Raw genomic sequence first — 19,156 nt, 5'->3', positions numbered from 1 at the left:
TTTTTTTTTTTTTTTGCCCCTGCCAACCAGCCTCTGGATTACTGATGCAAAGCCTGTTGCAGATTTAGTGGGAGGTTACATAATGTCCCGTGCCCATTTTCTCTGCAGCCTCTGCAATTAGGAATGGAAACATTCCCAAGACTTCAAGGCTATTGGGAGACAGACAGGCGCTTGGCATTTCAGTCAGTGTGCAAGTGTTTCCAGGGTACCCAGAGAGCAACACACTCAGCTGGCCCAGCTCCAGTAACAGAATGGGGTCATCAGCATCAAAGGCAATTCTACAGCCGGAATTTTCACTGCATGCCGAATGTTGAACTAGTCTTGACCTGCCCCTTCTCATCACAGTCAAAGTCCAGATGATTAGCGCACCCAACCCTCTAGTCAATGTATAGCTGGAGATTGTTGGTCCCTTTACAGGGCTTCTGTTTCAGAAAGCATCCTCATCATGTCAAAGCACTTTAGCCCATATTCCAGACTTGAATGTCATTTGACACAATTCTTCCTACTGTTACCGCTGGGGCAGGGGCAGAAGGGTCTTTGATCATTGGGAGCTGAAAGAGGAGCTAATCAAAAAATGACTCCTTGCACATTTTTGTGGGTAGTCAAGGAATTCATTCATTCATTCAATCATATTTATTGAGCACTTACTGTGTGCAGAACACTGTACTAAGTGCTTGGAATGTACAATTCAGCAACAGATAGAGACAATCCCCGCCCAACAACGGGCTCACAGTCTAATTCCAAAGTCTCAGGTGGGTGGCATTACCTGAGGAGGGGGAATCAGATGCTAGATGGCTGTTTCTTGAGATCTGAATAGAGATGGCACATCCAATAGATCAGCAGCTCATCCCCAGCTGGATTCACAAAGAGTTCTGGGCTTCTGAGCTTTCTCACTCAGTTCCTGGAAATGGACTAAGGCCCCACAGAGTCTTGGGGCTCTTGGATCACTTAGACTGTGAGCCTCATGAGGAAAAGAGATTGTGTCTGTCTTGATTATACTGTATCTACTCCAGTGCTTAGTACAGAGCTTGGCACATAATAAGCGCTTAACAAACATCACAATTAATCTGAGACAAAAGGCTAAGAGGGAAATTAAAAACTGTCTACAAGAACAGTCTCTAGCCTGTAAGCTTATTGTGGGCAGGAAATGTGTCTACCAACTCTTTATATTGTTAGATTGCACTCTCCCAAGAGCTTAGTACAGTGCTCTGCACACAGTAAGCACTCAATAAATATGATTATTTGAAATACATAAAGGGTTTTTCATCAAGGAAGACAGTGATCAGCGATTCTTCATCTTTCCCACGGATGGAGACAGAGGAAATGGGTTCGAACTGCAGTGAGAGATGCATGAAAGATGAAAGAAAGACTTGAGAGGGAAGCAGTGGAACCCCAAAGGGGGTGCGGAACCCCTCCTGGAATGCCTTAGAGGTGCCATAGGCTTACCCCCAACCCTCTTTCCTCTGGCCCTGGGGATGATTTTACATGTGGTAAGATGCTGTAGAGGACATGAGCAAAGGAACACAATTACAATAGATTAGACTAGGGACTACTTTACACGTAGTTGGACAGTGTACATAAAACTCTATCCCAATCAATAGTACCTGCTAGGTTCAAATCTATCCCTCTGACCAGTTTGTATGACTTTACTATCAGATAGCAGTATTCCCAGGAATATCCTTCTGCTTAAACTGCAGACGAGGAGACTGGGGGAGTTGCTTTTGCTTTTCCTTAGTACCTAGAAACCAGACCGGAAGGCTGTGTCCATCTTCCACCCCTGTAAGACAAGAGGAAGACTACAGATAGTTGAAGAAGACATAAGATTAGGTTTGGTGAAAAGCCACCTGTAAATATCATATCCACAGTCCTTTGTCTTTCACTAAGGTCAATAAAAAAAGGTCAAGTTTTTTTTGGTTTTTTTTTTTGCTAGTGCTGACTAGGAGTGGCACAGAAAACCTCAAAAGTGGACTTAGAGTGCCTCCAAGCAAAGAAAGCTTGGGAGCTATTGTGGTTTGAGTTGCTAAGGAACTTGAAAGTTTAATAAGTTTCTAAAGAAGGTTGTTGAATCTCCTTTGCTGAGGTCCTTTAAGAACAGGGTGGACAACCAAGAGTCTTAGATGGTGATAGCAGACCCAACTCTCATGCTGGACCTGGTCAGGATCATGAAATCAGGATATCATGCTGCTGTAATGTCACGACGTAAGTGTTGGTGACATCATGATGTCGTGCCCACTCTGAGAGGTGCAGCTGATGTCCCTACACCACTGCTGCACACACTTCACCTTGGGCACCGATGCCACTCGGATGTCAGAAAACAAAGATGGAAGCCAGATCTGGACCCAGCCTGAAGTGAGGCATGGAGCAGGGAAGCAGTACCGCTTAGGGTCAGGGAAGGCCCCTCCCTGCTCTCACCTCCATAGGCTGTTCCAGACCAGCTGGGCTATTTCCCACCTTCCCTGACTATTGCAAAGTTGCCTTGTGGTTCCTATGTCAATGCTCTCACCAGCTGCTCCAGCCTGGCCAGAATTTCTACTGCTGCTGCTGCTGCTGCTGCTGCTGGTATTCCCTTGCAGCAAACTTGGGCCCAAGTTGGCGCGAACTCTGGAGGTGGCAGTGAAGTAGAGCTGGCGGTAGGCTACTTAGAGGACTAGAGAAGGCCCTGGAACCACCTGGGTCTCCTCAGCCAGAACAAGATCCAAGGCAGTTGCTCTGGTCACCTTCTGCCCTTTCCATCAGTCCTGGGGAAGGTGAAGGATTAATTCAGCCAAAAGACAGGGAAGGGGAGACAGCACCCAAAGTGCAGTCTCCCCCATTCTGGAACCAACAGAATTGGTTTTCCACTTTCGGCAGGGTCAGGACCAGTCACTCTTGTGTCTCAGGTCACCCTCCACCCACCCAGCCATGTGACCAGCACTTGCCCAAACACTATGTTTTTTTTGGTCCTTATGGGCAACCCCGTATGCCATGGCTGTGAGCATGAGGGTGGGTAGCCATGAGATTGGTCAACTGGCCCATTTAAAGAAAACAATGGCTCTCAAGTGAACTAAGAAGTGGTTTAGCAAATCCAGAGGAAGTTTTCTCTCGACCCAGCAACCTGTAGATGTCCATGTCTAAGAAAGCTTTTTTTCTGTTCAGCCTCAAAATGGAATCACCTCTATGGGAATTCTCCATACAGGAAGTAGGGACAACAAACAGGAAATTAGCAAATGCTCGTATGCTAGTTTCCATCAGGAGGAGGAATGACAGGTGGTTCCACAACTGGATTCAGAAATTGAATTCAGGTAGGACACTCTTCCTGGGTTGTGAGATCAAGATACTCAGAACAGTTGACTCAATTCCAGTGAAGCTGTGCTCCTTCTCAAAGAAAGCTTCAAGACATAGAGCTTCAAGACATCTCTGTTCCATTCACTGATTCAGGTCCTCATGATATGATGATGAAATTCACTATCTTTAAGGTTGCTCACATTTATCAGGATAGGTGAAACTTTGCTTTGACTTCTCAAAGGAAAAAAAAAAACCCTCCCCCAATCCCACAATTCAGAATTAAGACAGAAATACTGCATTCCATTTTTATTGGCTACTAAATGTCATAGCAATTTTTGACAAAAAGCGTAGATAGAAAACCAAAACAATTCCCTTCCTGGCAACATTCTCTCCATTGCACAGGCACGCTGCAAGAGTGTCAGATTGCATGGAGCCACCTCAACAAATGATATGACAAGTGACCATGCTGTTCCCAAGGAAACAAAACATATGCAAACAAGTCACATGCACTAAGTGTTTGTGTTCTCATTGAGTACAGAGAGAGAGAGAGCGCATTAAAGCTAGAGCTGCAGTATAGTTTCCCAGGAAAGGAAGCCTGATATGAAGCTATGCGTTCTTGACTCTCCCTAGGTCCTCCCCCCCTACTCCCACAGCCCCTCATCTTCTGGTCCACGGCCTACACCTGGCTGGGTCCGTGCAGCATTCCTCCAGCATTCACTTCACTGTTAAACATTTGTTCTCGTTCTACTGGCACTCTTGCTCCTATTGCCAAGAGGCTGCGATCTGCACCCCTACATATGGATCCTTTGGCAAGCAGGCTCTTTAAATCGATCCTGGATAGGATAGCAAAAGAATGGTAGCTGTCCTGTTAGTAGAGACTTTTACAAACACACGGTATCAACCTGAGGGTCACTGCCGATACCCCATGGGTTCAAAACATTTCCAAAGGAATGGCCATCGGAATGTTTCCCACTTGAATGATGAATGAAGGACTTATTTTCAGGTTACAGTTAAATAGCATGTTCTGATGGAAGAGTGATTTACACAATGCTACAGTGGGTGTGGAGGGAGGCAGGCAGATAGGAAAGCAGTGGTGAGGGTGGACAATATCAAGAGGGGAGGTGAAATTTTTTTCCGACTGCAGAAGCTGGAACACTCCTCCCAGCTGTCTAGGGCCCCAAGCGCCCTATTATGATCTGACTAGGACTCTCTATCATCTGAATCTGAGCCCACATCGCCCAAGTTTTGGGCCTGATCTCGCTCTCTCTTCCGAGTCCAAAACCTTTTTTCATGTTGCACCATTAGGGTAGGGAAAAGACAGGATTCAGCTGTCTCCCAACCTGTTTCTGGCTTGGGAGTGGGGAAGTTCTTGGTTCTTAGTTTAGTTATGAGGGAGATACAAAAGGATACTGCAGCTTTAACAGACGGCTAAATACAAGGTTGCATTTGGCGGTTAATGCAACTGGATAAGATCAAAATAAAACTGATTGTTTTTGCTTTCCCACCCACCGCCCCCCACCAGCAAAACCTCTTTGAAAAGTCATACAAGGCACAAACAGGTAGCAAGAAGGCATCAGCAAAAGCAGCTCGTGCTCTTTGGGCCCTGGGTGAGTGATCCTTTGCTGGTTCAGGTGATGACAGTGGGCCCCTTGCGGCCTGTCCGCTCGTGAATCTGGGAAATTTTCAGTGCAATGGCTATGAGAGGACTCAGCACCGCCTAGAAAGGGAAGAGAAAACATCATGAGCAACTTGGAGGGAATGAGGCAATAAGCAAGCCGCAGAACTTGGTCACCTTAACGGAGTTTCTATGATGACAAATGGGGGAGTTCAGCTCCACTTCAGATGGTCCTCTGGACAGAACTGCAGATGGTCAAAATGTTGGACGCCTGCTACCGTCGACTTCCCTCCCCTCCCCGCCGAGCCTCTTCTTAACATTCCGGGTAAATGGCACCCTTGTGTCCCTTGTGATCACCACCTTGGACTCAATACTTCTCACCACTCTCACTCACTAAATCCTACTGAGCCTTCCTCTGTCATATTCCATAGATCTACTCCAGCCACCACTCTGAATAAGCCTCCTTTTGGGCCTCCCACTCTCCAGTCCATCCTACACACGGCAGCCTGAATCATCTACACAAAGTGCCAGTTGGATCAGGTCACTCTCCTCCTCAAAAGCCTACGGTGGCCTCACAACCACCACCCACATTCTACTTAAGTGCCTAGCCAGTCAATTCAGTCTTCTCTATCATCTGGTTTCCCCATTCTTAGCTGATTCTCTCTCTCTCTCCCCCCACCTCTCTCCCTTTCAGCTCTAGTCTTCCACTCTCACTACTTCCAGCACTCAACTCTACCTCCCCACAAACCCTAAGGACATAACTAGGTCAAATCCACGGTCCATTCAGCCTAGTATTCTGTTTCCAACAGGGGAAAAAAGATCCCTGAAAGAACCATGAGATGGTTGCTCTTCAAGACATCAAAACTCACACCACTCCATCTCCCATCTTTACCTGGAATGCCGTCCCCATTCTGCTTTATCAAACAACGTCCCTCTCCCCTCCTTCTAAGCATTACTCAAAACCCATGTCCTGTGTGATTCTTCCCTAATGTCACCCTGGTTGCACTGGTAGAGTGGCCTAGCGGATAGATCACGGGCCTGAGAGTCAGAAGTCCACCACTTGTCTGCTGTGTGACCTTGGGCAAACCGCTTAACTTCTCTGTGCCTCAGTTACCTCATCTATAAAATGGGGATTAAAACTGTGAGCCCCATGTGGGGCAACCTGATTACCTTTTATCTACCCCAGCGCTTGACACATAGTAAGTGCTTAACACATACCATAATAATAATAATAATCAATAATTCTAATCCTGGCTAACCACTACTTATCTGCTGGGTGGCCTTGAGCAAGTCACTTCACTTCTCTGGGCCTCAGTTACCTCATCTGTAAAATGGGGATAAAGACTGTGAGCCCCATATGGGAAAGGGACTGTGGGAAAGGAACTGTGTCCAACCCAGTTTGCTTGTATCCATCCCAGTGCTTAGTACAGTGCCTGGCACATAATAAGCACTTTAGACATACCATGATTATTATTATTATTCATCTATTTCTCCTTTGGCCTTAGAGATAGGATTTTTTATGGTACTTGTTAAGCACTTACTATGAGCTAGGCACCATACTAAACACTGGGGCAGATACAAGCTACCCCGTTCAGCTCTCACATGAGGCTCACAGTCTTAATCTCCATTTTACAGATGAGGTAACTGAAGCACAGAGAAGTGAAGTGACTTACCCAAGGTCACGCAATAGACAAGTGGCAGAGCCAGGATTAGAACCCGGGTCCTTCTGACTCCTAGGCTATGCTCTATTCACTAGGTTATGCTGCTTCTCTAAGATTTTGTAGAGATTCCATGACTGTTTCTGCCTCTCTCTATTTTTCTCATTCACTCCATTCAGGAAATTACCATCACCATCAATCATATTTATTAAGTACCTGTGTGCAGAGGTCTGTACTGTGAGTTTGGGAGATTGCAAATAGAATTAGTAGACACGATCCCCACCCTCAGTCACATTGCCCATCATCTGTGAGGGGCACCTGCAGTGTCAGATTCATTGTGGCCACCGGGGCTTCAGGAATCATTTGCACTCGGAGGGCTAGTCTGATTCTAGGTTGCAAGCTCACTGTGGGCAGGGAACGTGTCTACCAACTCTGTTGTATCATACTTTCCTAAGTATTTAGTACAGTGCTCTGCACACAGTAAGTGCTCAATAAATATCACTGATTGATTGATTAATTGATAGCGGGGATTCAAATCACCAGGAAACTCAGAACTTAGTCTCTCATCTCAGGAATCCTTTGAAAAGGGCCTTTGGCCCAGAATTTACCATTATGACTTACCTGCCTCCAGAGACTCCAATCCCCTCCCTGCGCATCATTATAAATACATTCACTGATATATGGTATGTTCATGTGTTTCTGCAATTTGTGGTTATAGTCTCTTATTTGTGTTTATTTTTTTTTCATTAGACCGTAAACATCTTGAAGGTAAAAACTAGGCCTCCTTCCTCTATTTCCCATCGGATCCCCAGAGAGGTGGCGATTTGTCAGTTCTCTGGTTTAACTTGATCAATGCCCACAGCCAAACCAGAGCATTCAGGGTGGATTTGTTTTGGCTCAAATTACCTGTTGGCTATCTGGATCTAGCATAGCACGTGAATAATTGCCGACTCTTCACTTGACATCACCTTGTGCTGGGTAGATCCAGTGAGTGAGTATTCAGTAACAATGGCTGGCTGGCTGGTTGCCAGCCATTCACTGGGTTTCTGAGCCTCTCTTGGCTAGTGTCACCAGGTTTCAGCCAAGGAACCACAGGCTATCATACCATCCCTTGGCCTAAGGCCTGTCCTTTGTTTTTTCCTGCACCTAACTGGAGTTCAAGTGAGAGCTGAATTGTGTTGGATAATGATAAAAAGGAGCTGCAGAGGCAAGAGTAAGAATGCACAATCCAGAGTGCAGTTCTAATAGCTGGTAGCTCAGTCGGTCTCCATGGAGATGGTTAGATAGACTCAAATCAAACATCGGGGGTGCAATCAGTGGCATTTATTGAATGCTTACCGTGGGTAGAGCACAAGTGCTTGGAAGAGTACACTAGAGTTGGTAGTCACAATCCCTGCCTTCAAGGAGCTTACAATCTAGTGGAGTTTAGAGAGTCATTTCCCTGTTCAGCCAAGAAGTGCTGCCCCACTAACAGCCAGAAACCAAGCTCCTATTGTATGGGGCAGATCACATACTCACCAAAGAACAAGTTCCATCAAGCCCCTAGGAATCTATCTCTCCCAAGTGGTTGGCTACGCCCATTCCACCTAAGAAAAGAACATCGCAATGGCAATCACTCCTGTGTGTTCAAGGCTAGTTTGTGAATTAGGTAGACCCCTTGATGCCCCTCCTCTCTTCCCTTCAGCACAGATTTTTAGTCATTTCATTGCTCATTAAGAGGGAAGCAGCATGGCATACTGGATAGAGCATGGGCCTGGGAGTCAGAAGGTCATGGGTTCTAATCCCGGCTCCACCACTTGTTTCCTGTGTGATCTTGGGCAAGTTACTTCACTTCTCTGTGCCTCAGTTACCACAACTGTAAAATGGGGCCTCATGTGAGACAGTGAGCCTCCTATGTACATCCCCTTGGTTCTATTTATTGCTATTGTTTTTGTCCATCTGTCTCCCCCAATTAGACTGTAAGCCCGTCAAAGGGCAGGGACTGTCTCTATCTGTTACCGATTTGTGCATTCCAAGCGCTTAGTACAGTGCTCTGCACATAGTAGGTGCTCAATAAATACTATTGAATGAATGAATGAATGAATGTGGGACAAGGGCCTGTGTCCAACCCAATTTGCCTGTATCCACCCAGTGCTTAGTACAGTGCCTGGCACATAGTAAGCGCTTAACAAATATCACAATTATTAACAGTGGAGGATGAGCAGGGACAGACTGAGGAGGGAGATTTGAAAAAAAAATAGGAAATTTTATTTAGCACTTCTTTAATTAATTAAAGCATTTTATTAATTAAAGCATAAATAAAGCACTTTCTTTAATTAAAGAAAAAATACTTGACCCAAACAATGTGTTAGCTACAAGAATATTTGATTGTCAGTGGATTCAAATTATTAGTGTTCTTGCTGTCCCATGATAGAACTATCAGGATTTAAACACCTCTGGTAAATAATCCAAAACAGGGGGAGAGAATAACCCAGCGGCACCGGTTATAAAAGGAAAACAGAAATTGGGTAGCTTTCCTGGGCCTTGAGTTGTAGGAGTGAGTGTGACCAAGCTGGGATTTTCACACTTCTGGGAAGCCTTACATATAGAGAAGCCCAGATGGGGGACAGGAAGCAAACACCAGCACTAAGGCCTTCACCAATTCTGTTGGTAATGGAGGCACAGTGTCTTGCTTTGAGTTTCATCGCTTCCTTGGCTTGGTCCTGGCTATAACTTTTCTACAGCTGGGCTAGAGGAAACACGCTCTGCATAAGTGGCCACAGATAATCTGCTTGGTTCTAAGTCAGCAAATTATTCTTCCATCGACAATAGCAAAACAGCTGGTCTCTTGTTTGTTTCAATTTTAAGGGTCTGAGTTTCCTTCAACTGGAATGAAAATGAGTGTGCTAAAAACAAACCCAAGAAAACCTACTGTATTTGAAAAAGGGGTTGAGAAAACAACGGTCCAATCAGGAATTCCAACCTAAAGTGCTTTCATTTTCAATTATATTGTCTCTGTGACATTTATCTGCATAAATGTAATTGAGAACACCAACAAGAGCTGTCATTTGGACTCCTTAACCTGACCGGAGAGGTGGAAATGGGCTGTTGAACCAAAGTGCCTTCATGATTCTGTCACAAGACTCAAAGTAAATAGTTAACTGGCTATACAAAAGAAAACCTAATACCATTCCAGAAACAGGTTTAGCCATTTCTCTTGAAGCAAGTGGAAAGGCTTGCGTGAATCAGTGGGGGCGATGGCCAAGAACACAGCACGGCATGGGGCTGCCAGTATTGAGGAACAATTACCTTCTTAGACTTTCCAGAAGAGACAACATTCTTGAGATAATAGGGCTATTCAGCAGCATACAGGCAGCAATAAAATTCCCAGCTGACAACTCCACTACACTTACCGAGGATAACCCAATGGCCCCACAGTCCTTCAGAGCAACCTGCATCATCAAACATCCTATGAGTGAAATTTGTGAGGCATCTCTAACCCCCCTCACTTTTGCAAAAATTTAAATCAATTCATCTTTAAAAGAAAATGAAATGCTCTGTTTCCATGACCATGCATTGGTCTGCCAGGATTGTAAAAAAAAACTTCCGTTGAGTGGTCTTAGTGACCCACAATGGGACAACGGCTTGCCAACAGCTGGAAAAAGGTTTTTTTTTTTTCCTGAAAAACCATAAACTCGGAGAGTTAGTCCCTGGCTCCGTCCTCCACACACGTTTTGAAAGACTTCTAATGACCCTGCCCTTAAAGTCAGCAGGATTTTTAACACTGGACTTGAATGGCACAGGCAGACAAAATAAGTAAAGGATCCTCAAATAGGTACTTTGTTCATTTCCAACCACCTGGATTTTTAGTGAAGGGAGATGGAGTAATAGCAGAAGGGGGCAGTGGGAGACTTTTTTTAATATAGGGGAAGACTTTTTTAATATAGGGGAGACTTTTACATGTTTGAAGACAGAGGGGGAAAAAGCCACCAAAGAGTGAATGGTTGAAGATGGTGGATAGGGAGAAAAGGGTGAAAGCAAACAAATGTTTTTTGTAGGGGACGGGAGATGTGGGACAGAGACTGCGTCCATCTGTTTATTTGTATCTATCCCAGTGCTTAGGAGAGTGCTTGCCACTTATTAAGTGTTAAACATATAGCACAATCATTATTATTTTTATTATCAGGGGTCTCCCTCCTACCTAACCTCACTAATCTCCTACAACAACTCAACTCTCACACTTTGCTCCTCTAACACCAACCTACTTACTACCTCGATCTCATCTGTCTCACCACCAACCCCTGCCCATGTCCTCCCTCTGGCCTGGAACTCCCTGTCCTTTCATATCCAATAGACTTCCACTCTCACCATCTTAAAACCCCTTCTAAATAATAAAGTTGGTATTTGTTAAGCGCTTACTATGTGCAGAGCACTGTTCTAAGTGCTGGGGTAGATACAGGGTGATCAGGTTGTCCCACGTGGGGCTCACAATTTTAATCCCCATTTTACAGATGTAACTGAGGCACAGAGAAGTTAAGTGACTTGCCCACAGTCACAGAGCTGACAAGTGGCAGAGCCGGGATTCGAACCCACGATCTCTGACTCCCAAGCCCGTGCTCTTTCCACTGAGCCACGCCGCTTCTCTGCTGCTTCCCACCTCTGCCTCTTGTCAGCTGTGTGACTGTGGGCAAGTCACTTAACTTCTCTGTGCCTCATTTCCCTCATCTGTAAAATGGGGATTAAGTGTGAGCCTCACGTTGGACAACCTGATCACCCTGTATCTACCCCAGCGCTTAGAACAGTGCTCTGCACATAGTAAGCATTTAACAAATACCAATTTTTTTTCTCTAAATCATGTCTCCTCTGAGATGCCTTTCCTAAGTCCATTTTTCATTTCACCATCCTATCCACTGTCCCTCCTGCATCACCTATGCACGTGGATCTGTACTTAAGCACTTTGACACTCACTCCACCCCCAGCCCCACACAACCTTTGTACATATCCTTATACTCTGCCATTTCCTTTATCCGTAATTTATTATTATGCATGTCTCCCCCTCTAGACTGTAATCTCCTTGTGGGCAGGGATCGTGTCTACCAACTTTATTACATTGTACTCTCCCAAGCACTTAGTATAGTGTTCTGCACACCTTAAGTGCTTAATAAATACCACTGAGTGATTTTGAAAACAGAGGGCTATTGCTTCCTCAAATGGGCTTTATATGTCCGTTATTTCCCTTTCTTCTCATCCAACTACATTTTTGATCCAGTACACTATTGTATATAATAATTGTATTGTATTGTACTCGATGTGGGCATTCATTCATCCAATAGTATTTATTGAGCACTTACTGTGTACAAAGCACTGTACTAAGCACTTGAAAAGTACAATACAGCAATAAAGAGAGACAATCCCTGCACACAATGAGCTTGCAGTCTAGGAAAATGTCTACCAACTCTGCTATACTGTACTCTCCCAAACACTTAGTATAGTGCTCTGCCCACAGTAAATGCTCAATAAATATGACTGATTGATTAATAATAATTATGGTATTTGTTAAGCACTTACTATGTGACAAACACTGTTCTAAGTGCTGGGATAGATATAAGGTAATCAGGTTGTCCCACTTGGGGCTCACAGTCTTAATCCTCATTTTACAGACGAGGTAACTGAGGCACAGAAAAGTGAAGTGACTTGTCCAAAGTCACACATCTGACAAGTGGCGGAGCCGGGATTAGAACCTACGACCTCTGACTCCCAAGCCCGTGCTCCTTTCACTAAGCCACACTGCTTCCCATTACAATATGGTTTCTGTTCCCTTCACTCCAATGAGACCACATCCCCCAAAGTCCCCGGTAACCGCCTCATAACCAAATCAAATGGGCTCTACTTTGACCTATTTCTCCATGACCCCTTGACCACCTCTGATACTGTGGACCTCTCCCTTCTCCTGAAAAAAAAACAACTATATGTCCTTGGTTGATTAATTGAAAAGACGGTACTTTCTTTCTAATAAAGCACATTGAAATGGAAATGCTGAATGGTGAGGATAATTTTTCTCTACTGCAAAAATGTAAGTTACCCAGAATGCACAGGACTGAGACAGATCTGGATATGTGGACAGCCTAGATAATTGCAGGATTTTTTAAATAGTCAAAATATTATTCAAATAGCTGAAACCCTCAAAGACTTGATGGGAAAGTTGAGATTTCGACTTAACCTTTTGTTTTTCTACCCTCTCTGTTTTTGGAGTCTCTCTCACCTTCCTCTTGATGCCACCGTAAGTTCTCTCTCTCCTGGTTCTTAGTAAATGGAGACCCGACCCCTGTTCCTATCACAGCCACCATTCAGAGGGGGAGGAAGAAGAACAATTATTACATAGAACTACTGTTATCACTTGTTAGCAAAATGAGGCCACGAAGATAGAACACAAAGTTCTAAATTCAGTATTGAATCATTTTGTACTTACAATATTTGGAGGTGAAAATCATCAGTAGAATCGTTAACCTGGAAGGGACTTAGAGTGGTCAAATGAACCCATCCTCTCCCTCCAACCAGATGAATAAGTCCAGGACAGGTGGTGATCTATCCTCTTCTTAAGGACCTCCAGGGATAAACACTTCTTTCTCACAGATAGACCAGTGCCAAGTGACCACTCCTTGGAGCTTTATCAGCTGTTCCTGGTATCAGGTACAACCTTCTACCATCCTCTTGCCTCTTAGCCCTGAGGTCTTTATGATTACCAACCACTCTGTTTGCACCCTCTCTCCTAGTCTTTACATTCTATTCTTTTTCACACATTTCTTACAGGATCAGCAACAGCATGTATCATAATGTGGGTTTGAGCATTGTCAATGGTATTTATTGAGGGATTACTGTGTGCAGAGCTCTGTACTAAGCATTTGGAAGAGTACAATACAAAAGAGTTGGTAGACACGATCCCTGCCCACAATGAGTTTACAGTCTAGAGGAGTTTGATGTCACCCCTGAGTCCTTTCAGTACAGTCTTGTACTCCACCCTGCCTTATGTTCTCATTTATCCTACAAGGTCACCTATTACTCACACTAGTTGTGTTTTGAGGTGTTTAAATAGATATTTTCACATATGGGAGGAACTACAGAACATAGTACTGATGTCTTAGAAAGAGGTCTGGAGCTCTGCAGCCCAAGCATACAAATTGTTATTGAATTGCAAATCATCTCACCACAGCCCTCATTTTAATGTGTGTGTGTGTGTGTGTGTGTTTCTATATTGTGTGTCTACTTTTCAGCCTTGAATTTCAATGGTGTCGAATTTGCTAAGCAACATGGACCCTGGAAGAGACCGACCTGGATCACTCCTGGCTCTGGGGGAAAATATGTCTCCCAGTCCATCGCTCAGAAAATAAACCTGTACCAAAGTCTTTCTTTGAGGAGAAAAAATCATTCCAAGATGTGCATGGATGAAACACATCAGAAAAAGCTCCAAGTGAAAGAAAAAATAAACTAGAGCTTTGAGAATGCTCATACTAAAACGCCTAACAAAAACCAGATCGTCTTTGATGGGGGGTAAGGGGTGGTTTCCTTTCATTCTTCCCCATGTTTTTCCACTGGTTTGGGACCATGAGGCCATGAGGGATAGAGAGATCCAAATTAAAATCAAATAAAAAGGCACTGGGTTGATTTCTTTATTTACTCAGAGCTCCCTTTGGCTCCCAATGTGGAGCTATGGTATTCAAATTAGGTAGAGATAGTAGGGAAGGGAAAGGAGAGTACATAACGTGGCAGTGAATATGTTTACCCATATAGTCATCCGAAAGACATTAGGCAGGATTTCACTTTTTTCCTCTAGGGTCTTAAAGTGTCAATATGAATGAGACAAATCAACCAGACTTACAAATCCAGGTGCAGCCCAGTTTATTATTAACCCTGTATACTCTGCCATGCTCCTACAATACTGTTAAGCTGTGTTGTTTTCCAAAACAGCTGACCGAACCTTGCATTTAGGTTGGATAAAAGATCTTTGGGAAAAAGGAGTTTGATCTGTATTTCCCAACAAGCAAAGGGCTGGTTTCTGTAGTTCCCAAGTATCAGAGGGGCTATTTGCTGGACAGAGTTTGCCTCTATTTCCTGTGGGGAGAGGACTTAACAAAAGCTTTGACGATTCCAAGGGAAAAGGCTGGCATGTTCTTTTGCTCTTCTCCCTTCGATGCTCTGTTGGATGAGTCCCGAGGGTATCTGACTCTTCCCTGACGTGGGAACATGTGGTAAGCTTACCCTTTGTGAAAGGTTAGCCCAAATAGGTGAGGAGGTGGACTTTTGGTTTGTGAATTGAGTCTTACAGGTTTCTCTCCAAATTTCAGTCCTTTAAATGAATTATCAGTTGCAAATATTGTGTCTGAATTCCCCCTCAACATGATTTCTGAAAGCTGTGTGGCCTCTCAAAAGACACATATAGGGTTTCAAGTAGAATTCTGGTTTGATCTTCTAATACTCCAATTCTCCTGGGGATTCTTGGGCAGAGCAGGGATTTTTATACTACTATTACTCTTCCTCCTACTCCTAATAATACTAATAATAATGACAATAAATAGTGGTAACTGCTGAGTACTTACTATGTGCCAAGCACTCTACTAAGCACTGGGATAGATAAGAGGATAATCAGATTGGGTACAGTCCTTATCCAACACAGAACTCACAGTATAAAGGGGAGGGAGAACAGGTATTTAAAACCCATTTTACAGATGTGGAACTGAGGCACAGAGAAGTGTCACGCAGCAGGCCAGTGATGGAGGTGGGATTAGAACCCAGGTCTCCTGACTCCCAGTCCCGTGCTCTTTCTACTAGGCTATGCTGCTTTTCACGTCTACTCATCAGAGATATTTTAGCAAGATTCTAACAAATTAGATTGATTAGATTCCAACTCTAACAAATACTGAGACTCTTTTCATTTAAAAATGAAATTGCAAAGGTTGGAGGATTTGGGCTGGGCCCAATTTCCACCACTACTATTTCCTCACGCATTTCTTCTGTGAGTCCATCAAACTTCAGCTTCAAAGGTTTTCTACATGTGCAATACACATGGGGGCATGAAAGGGGTGAGGGCCAGGCCCATCGTTTTACAATTAACAACAGAACTGGAACTATGGAGCTAAAACAGGGCTCATCTGAGTGGCACTGATCCCTTTATTTTCTGCCACCTCTATGGCCCTGCTGGAAAAATGCCTCACCATTTGCAGGATTATTATTTTCCCATTTTCTGGTTGATTTTTTCTTTAAAGGTAATAACATAAGACATGCCATTCTGGGTCAGACTAATGGTCCATCCAGCCCGGTATTCTATTTCCAACAGTGGCACCAAAGGATGCTTGAAGGAACTGTGTGATGTGGGGTCTTGTGATGTAGGCCCCCCGCCCACCCCCAGCCATCCAGCCTCATGGGCAGGGATGTTTCTTCTAATGTCCTTAACTTTTCCTTCTAATAATAATAAAAATGGTATTTGTTAAGTGCTATGTGCCAAGCACTATAGGTCCTGGCTAGGTGGATAGAGCTTTGGCCTGGAAGTCAGGAGGTCATGGGTTCTAATCCCGGCTTCATGGGTTAGAGACGCAGCGTGGCATAGTGGAAAGAGCCCGGGCTTGGGAGTCAGAGGTCGTGGGTTCTAATCTCGGCTGATTAGCTGTGTGACTTTGGGCAAGTCACTTGACTTCTCGGTGCCTCAGTTCCCTCATCTGTAAATTGGGGATGAAGACTGTGAGCCCCTTGTGGGACAACCTTGTATCTACCCCAGTGCTTAGAACAGTGCTTGGTACATAGTAAACGCTTAACAAATGCCATTATTATTATTATTATTATTTTCCCAGCTCCACCACCTGTCTGCTGTGTGACATTGGGCAAGTCCCTTCACTTCTCTGTGCCTCAATTACCTCATCTGTAAAAAATGGGGATTAAGAGTGTGAGCCCAATGTGGGGCAGGGACTGTGTCCAACCTGATTAACTCGTATTTAGCCCAGTGCTTAGAACAGTGCTTGGCACATAGTAAGTGCTTAATAGGTACCTTAATTATTATTATTATTAGAAACGAGGAAATCAGGTTTGACACATTCCCAGTCCCCCATGGGGTTCCCAGTCTTAATCCCCATTTTACAGATGAAATCATTGAGGCCCAGAGAAGTTAAATGACTTTCCCAAGGTCATATGGCAGACTTGTTAATAAAAATAATAATAATGTTGGTATTTGTTAAGCGCTTACTAAGTGCCGAGCACTGTTCTAAGCGCTGGGATAGACACAGGGGAATCAGGTTGTCTCACGTGGGGCTCACAGTCTTAATCTCCATTTTACAGATGAGGTAACTGAGGCACCGAGAAGTGAAGTGACTTGCCCAAAGTCACACAGCTGACAAGTGGCCGAGCCAGGATTCGAACCCATGACCTCTGATTCCAAAGCCCGTGCTCTTTCCACTGAGCCACGCTACTTCTCTTCATTGAATAGTATTTATTGAGCGCTTACTATGTGCAGAGCACTGTACTAAACTCTTGGAACATATAATTCGTCAACAGATAAAGACAATCCCTGCCCAATAATGGGCTCACAGTCTAAACGGGCTCACTGTCTAGACTTGTGGCAGAGTCGGGATTAGAACTCACATCCTCTGACTCCTGGGCCCATGCTCTTTCCACTAGGCAATGCTGCTCCTCTGTCTAATAACAGACAATGAATCAGACTCCACTGGGCCACCCACCTGCACCCATCCACCAGCTGTTTCTACCTGAGCGGCCCTAAGAGCGTGGGTGAAGCTTTATAAAGGGAACTTGTCTACCAATTCCACTATATCGTATTCTCCCACGTGCTTAGTACATTCATCCAATAGTATTTATTAGTGCTTACTATGTGCAGAGCAGTGTACTAAGCGCTTGGAGTGTACAATTCGGCAACAGATAGAGACAATCCCTGCCCATGGATGGGCTTACAATCTAATCGGGGGAGACAGACAAAAACAATAGCAATAAATAGAATCAAGGGGATGTACATCTCATTAACAAAATAACTAGGGTAATAAAAATATATACAGATGAGCAGACGAGCACAGTGCTGAGGGGAGGGGAAAGGAGGAGGGAGGAGCAGAGGGAAAGTGGGGAAAGGGGGCTTAGCTGAAGGGAGGTGAAGGGGGGCAGAGAGGCAACAGAGGGAGCAGAGGGAGAAGGGGCAGCTCAGTCTGGGAAGGCCTCTTGGAGGAGGTGAGCTCTCAGCAGGGCTTTGAAGAGGGGAAGAGAGTTCGTTTGGCAGAGGGGAGAAGGGAAGGCATTCCAGGACAGCGGGAGAACATGGGTCAGGGGTCGACAGCGGGATAGGCGAGAATGGGGGATGGTGAGGAGGTGGGCGGCAGAGGAGCGGAGCCTATGGGGTGGGCAGTAGAAAGAGAGAAGGGAGGAGATGTAGGAGGGGGCAAGGTGACGGAGAGCCCTGAAGCCTAGAGTGACAAGTTTTTGTTTCGTGTGGAGGTTGATAGACAACCACTGGAGGTTTTTAAGAAGGGGAGTGACATGCCCAGAGCGTTTCTGCAGGAAGATGAGCCGGGCAGAGGAATGAAGAATAGACTGGAGCGGGGAGAGACAGGAGGAAGGGAGATCAGAGAGAAGGCTGACACAATAATCCAGCCAGGATATTATGAGAGCCTGTACCAGTAAGATAGCTGTTTGGGTGGAGAGGAAAGGGCTGATCATGGTGATATTATAAAAGTGAGACCAGCAGGTCTCAGTGACGGATTGGATATGGGGGGTGAATGAGAGAGCCGAGTCAAGGATGACACCGAGGTTGCGGGCTTGAGAGACGGGAAGGATGGTCGTACCGTCCACGGTGATAGGGAAGTCAGGAAGAGGACAGGGCTTGGGAGGGAAGATAAGGAGCTCAGTTTTGGACACGTTGAGTTTTAGGTGGCGGGCAGACATCCAGGGAGAGACGTCCCGGAGGCAGGAGGAGATGCAAGCCTGAAGGGAGGAGGAGAGGACAGGGGCGGAGATGTAGATCTGTGTGTCATCTGCATAGACATGATAGTTGAAGCTGTGGGAGCGAATGAGTTCACCGAGGGAGTGAGTGTAGATCGAGAACAGAAGAGGGCTGAGAACTGACCCTTGAGGAACTCCTACAGTTAGAGGATGGGAGGGGGAGGAGAAGCCTGCGAAGGAGATCGAGAATGAACGGCCAGAAAGATAAGAAGAGAACCAGGAGAGGACAGAGTCCGTGAAGCCAAGGTGAGGTAAGGTGTGGAGAAGGGGATGGTCGACAGTGTCAAAGGCAGCAGAGAGGTCAAGGAAGATTAGGATAGAGTAGGAGCCATTGGATTTGGCAAGAAGGAGGTCATGGGTGACCTTTGAGAGAGCAGTCTCGGTAGAGTGGAGGGGACAGAAGCCAGATTGGAGGGGGTCCAGGAGAGAATTGGAGTTAAGGAATTCTAGTACAGTGCTCTGCACACAGTAAGCGCTCAATAAATATGATTGATTGATTGATGTGTGCTCCTCCCCCTCAGTCTCTTCAGGACCTCTGAGAGAAACCATGACGAGTCAGCCCTTGAGGTGGGAGGGACACTACTCCGCCCGCAGCCCGTCAGATGACTGAAGGAGCAGGGAATCCGAGGGACTAGCCCTTGCCATGGCCCTTTTG

General features: G+C 45.2%; 1 protein-coding gene across 2 annotated transcripts in view; it reads right to left on the bottom strand.

Moving 5' to 3' along the window:
- Positions 1-3,555: 3,555 nt before the first annotated feature.
- The window catches only part of PGM5 (phosphoglucomutase 5), a 186,273-nt gene continuing 170,672 nt past the window's right edge, over positions 3,556-19,156 (bottom strand). For both annotated transcript variants that reach the window (XM_029055729.1, XM_029055728.2), the window contains one exon: positions 3,556-4,981. In XM_029055729.1, the coding sequence (XP_028911562.1) occupies positions 4,892-4,981 (90 nt within the window). In that variant the 3' untranslated portion in view covers positions 3,556-4,891. The remainder of the gene's footprint in view (positions 4,982-19,156) is intronic.

Source organism: Ornithorhynchus anatinus, chromosome X5, assembly GCF_004115215.2.
Source record: "Ornithorhynchus anatinus isolate Pmale09 chromosome X5, mOrnAna1.pri.v4, whole genome shotgun sequence".
Classification (NCBI taxonomy): Eukaryota; Metazoa; Chordata; class Mammalia; order Monotremata; family Ornithorhynchidae; genus Ornithorhynchus; species Ornithorhynchus anatinus.
Note: the sequence above shows the minus strand (reverse complement) of the source record. Positions and strands in the feature narration are given on the sequence as shown.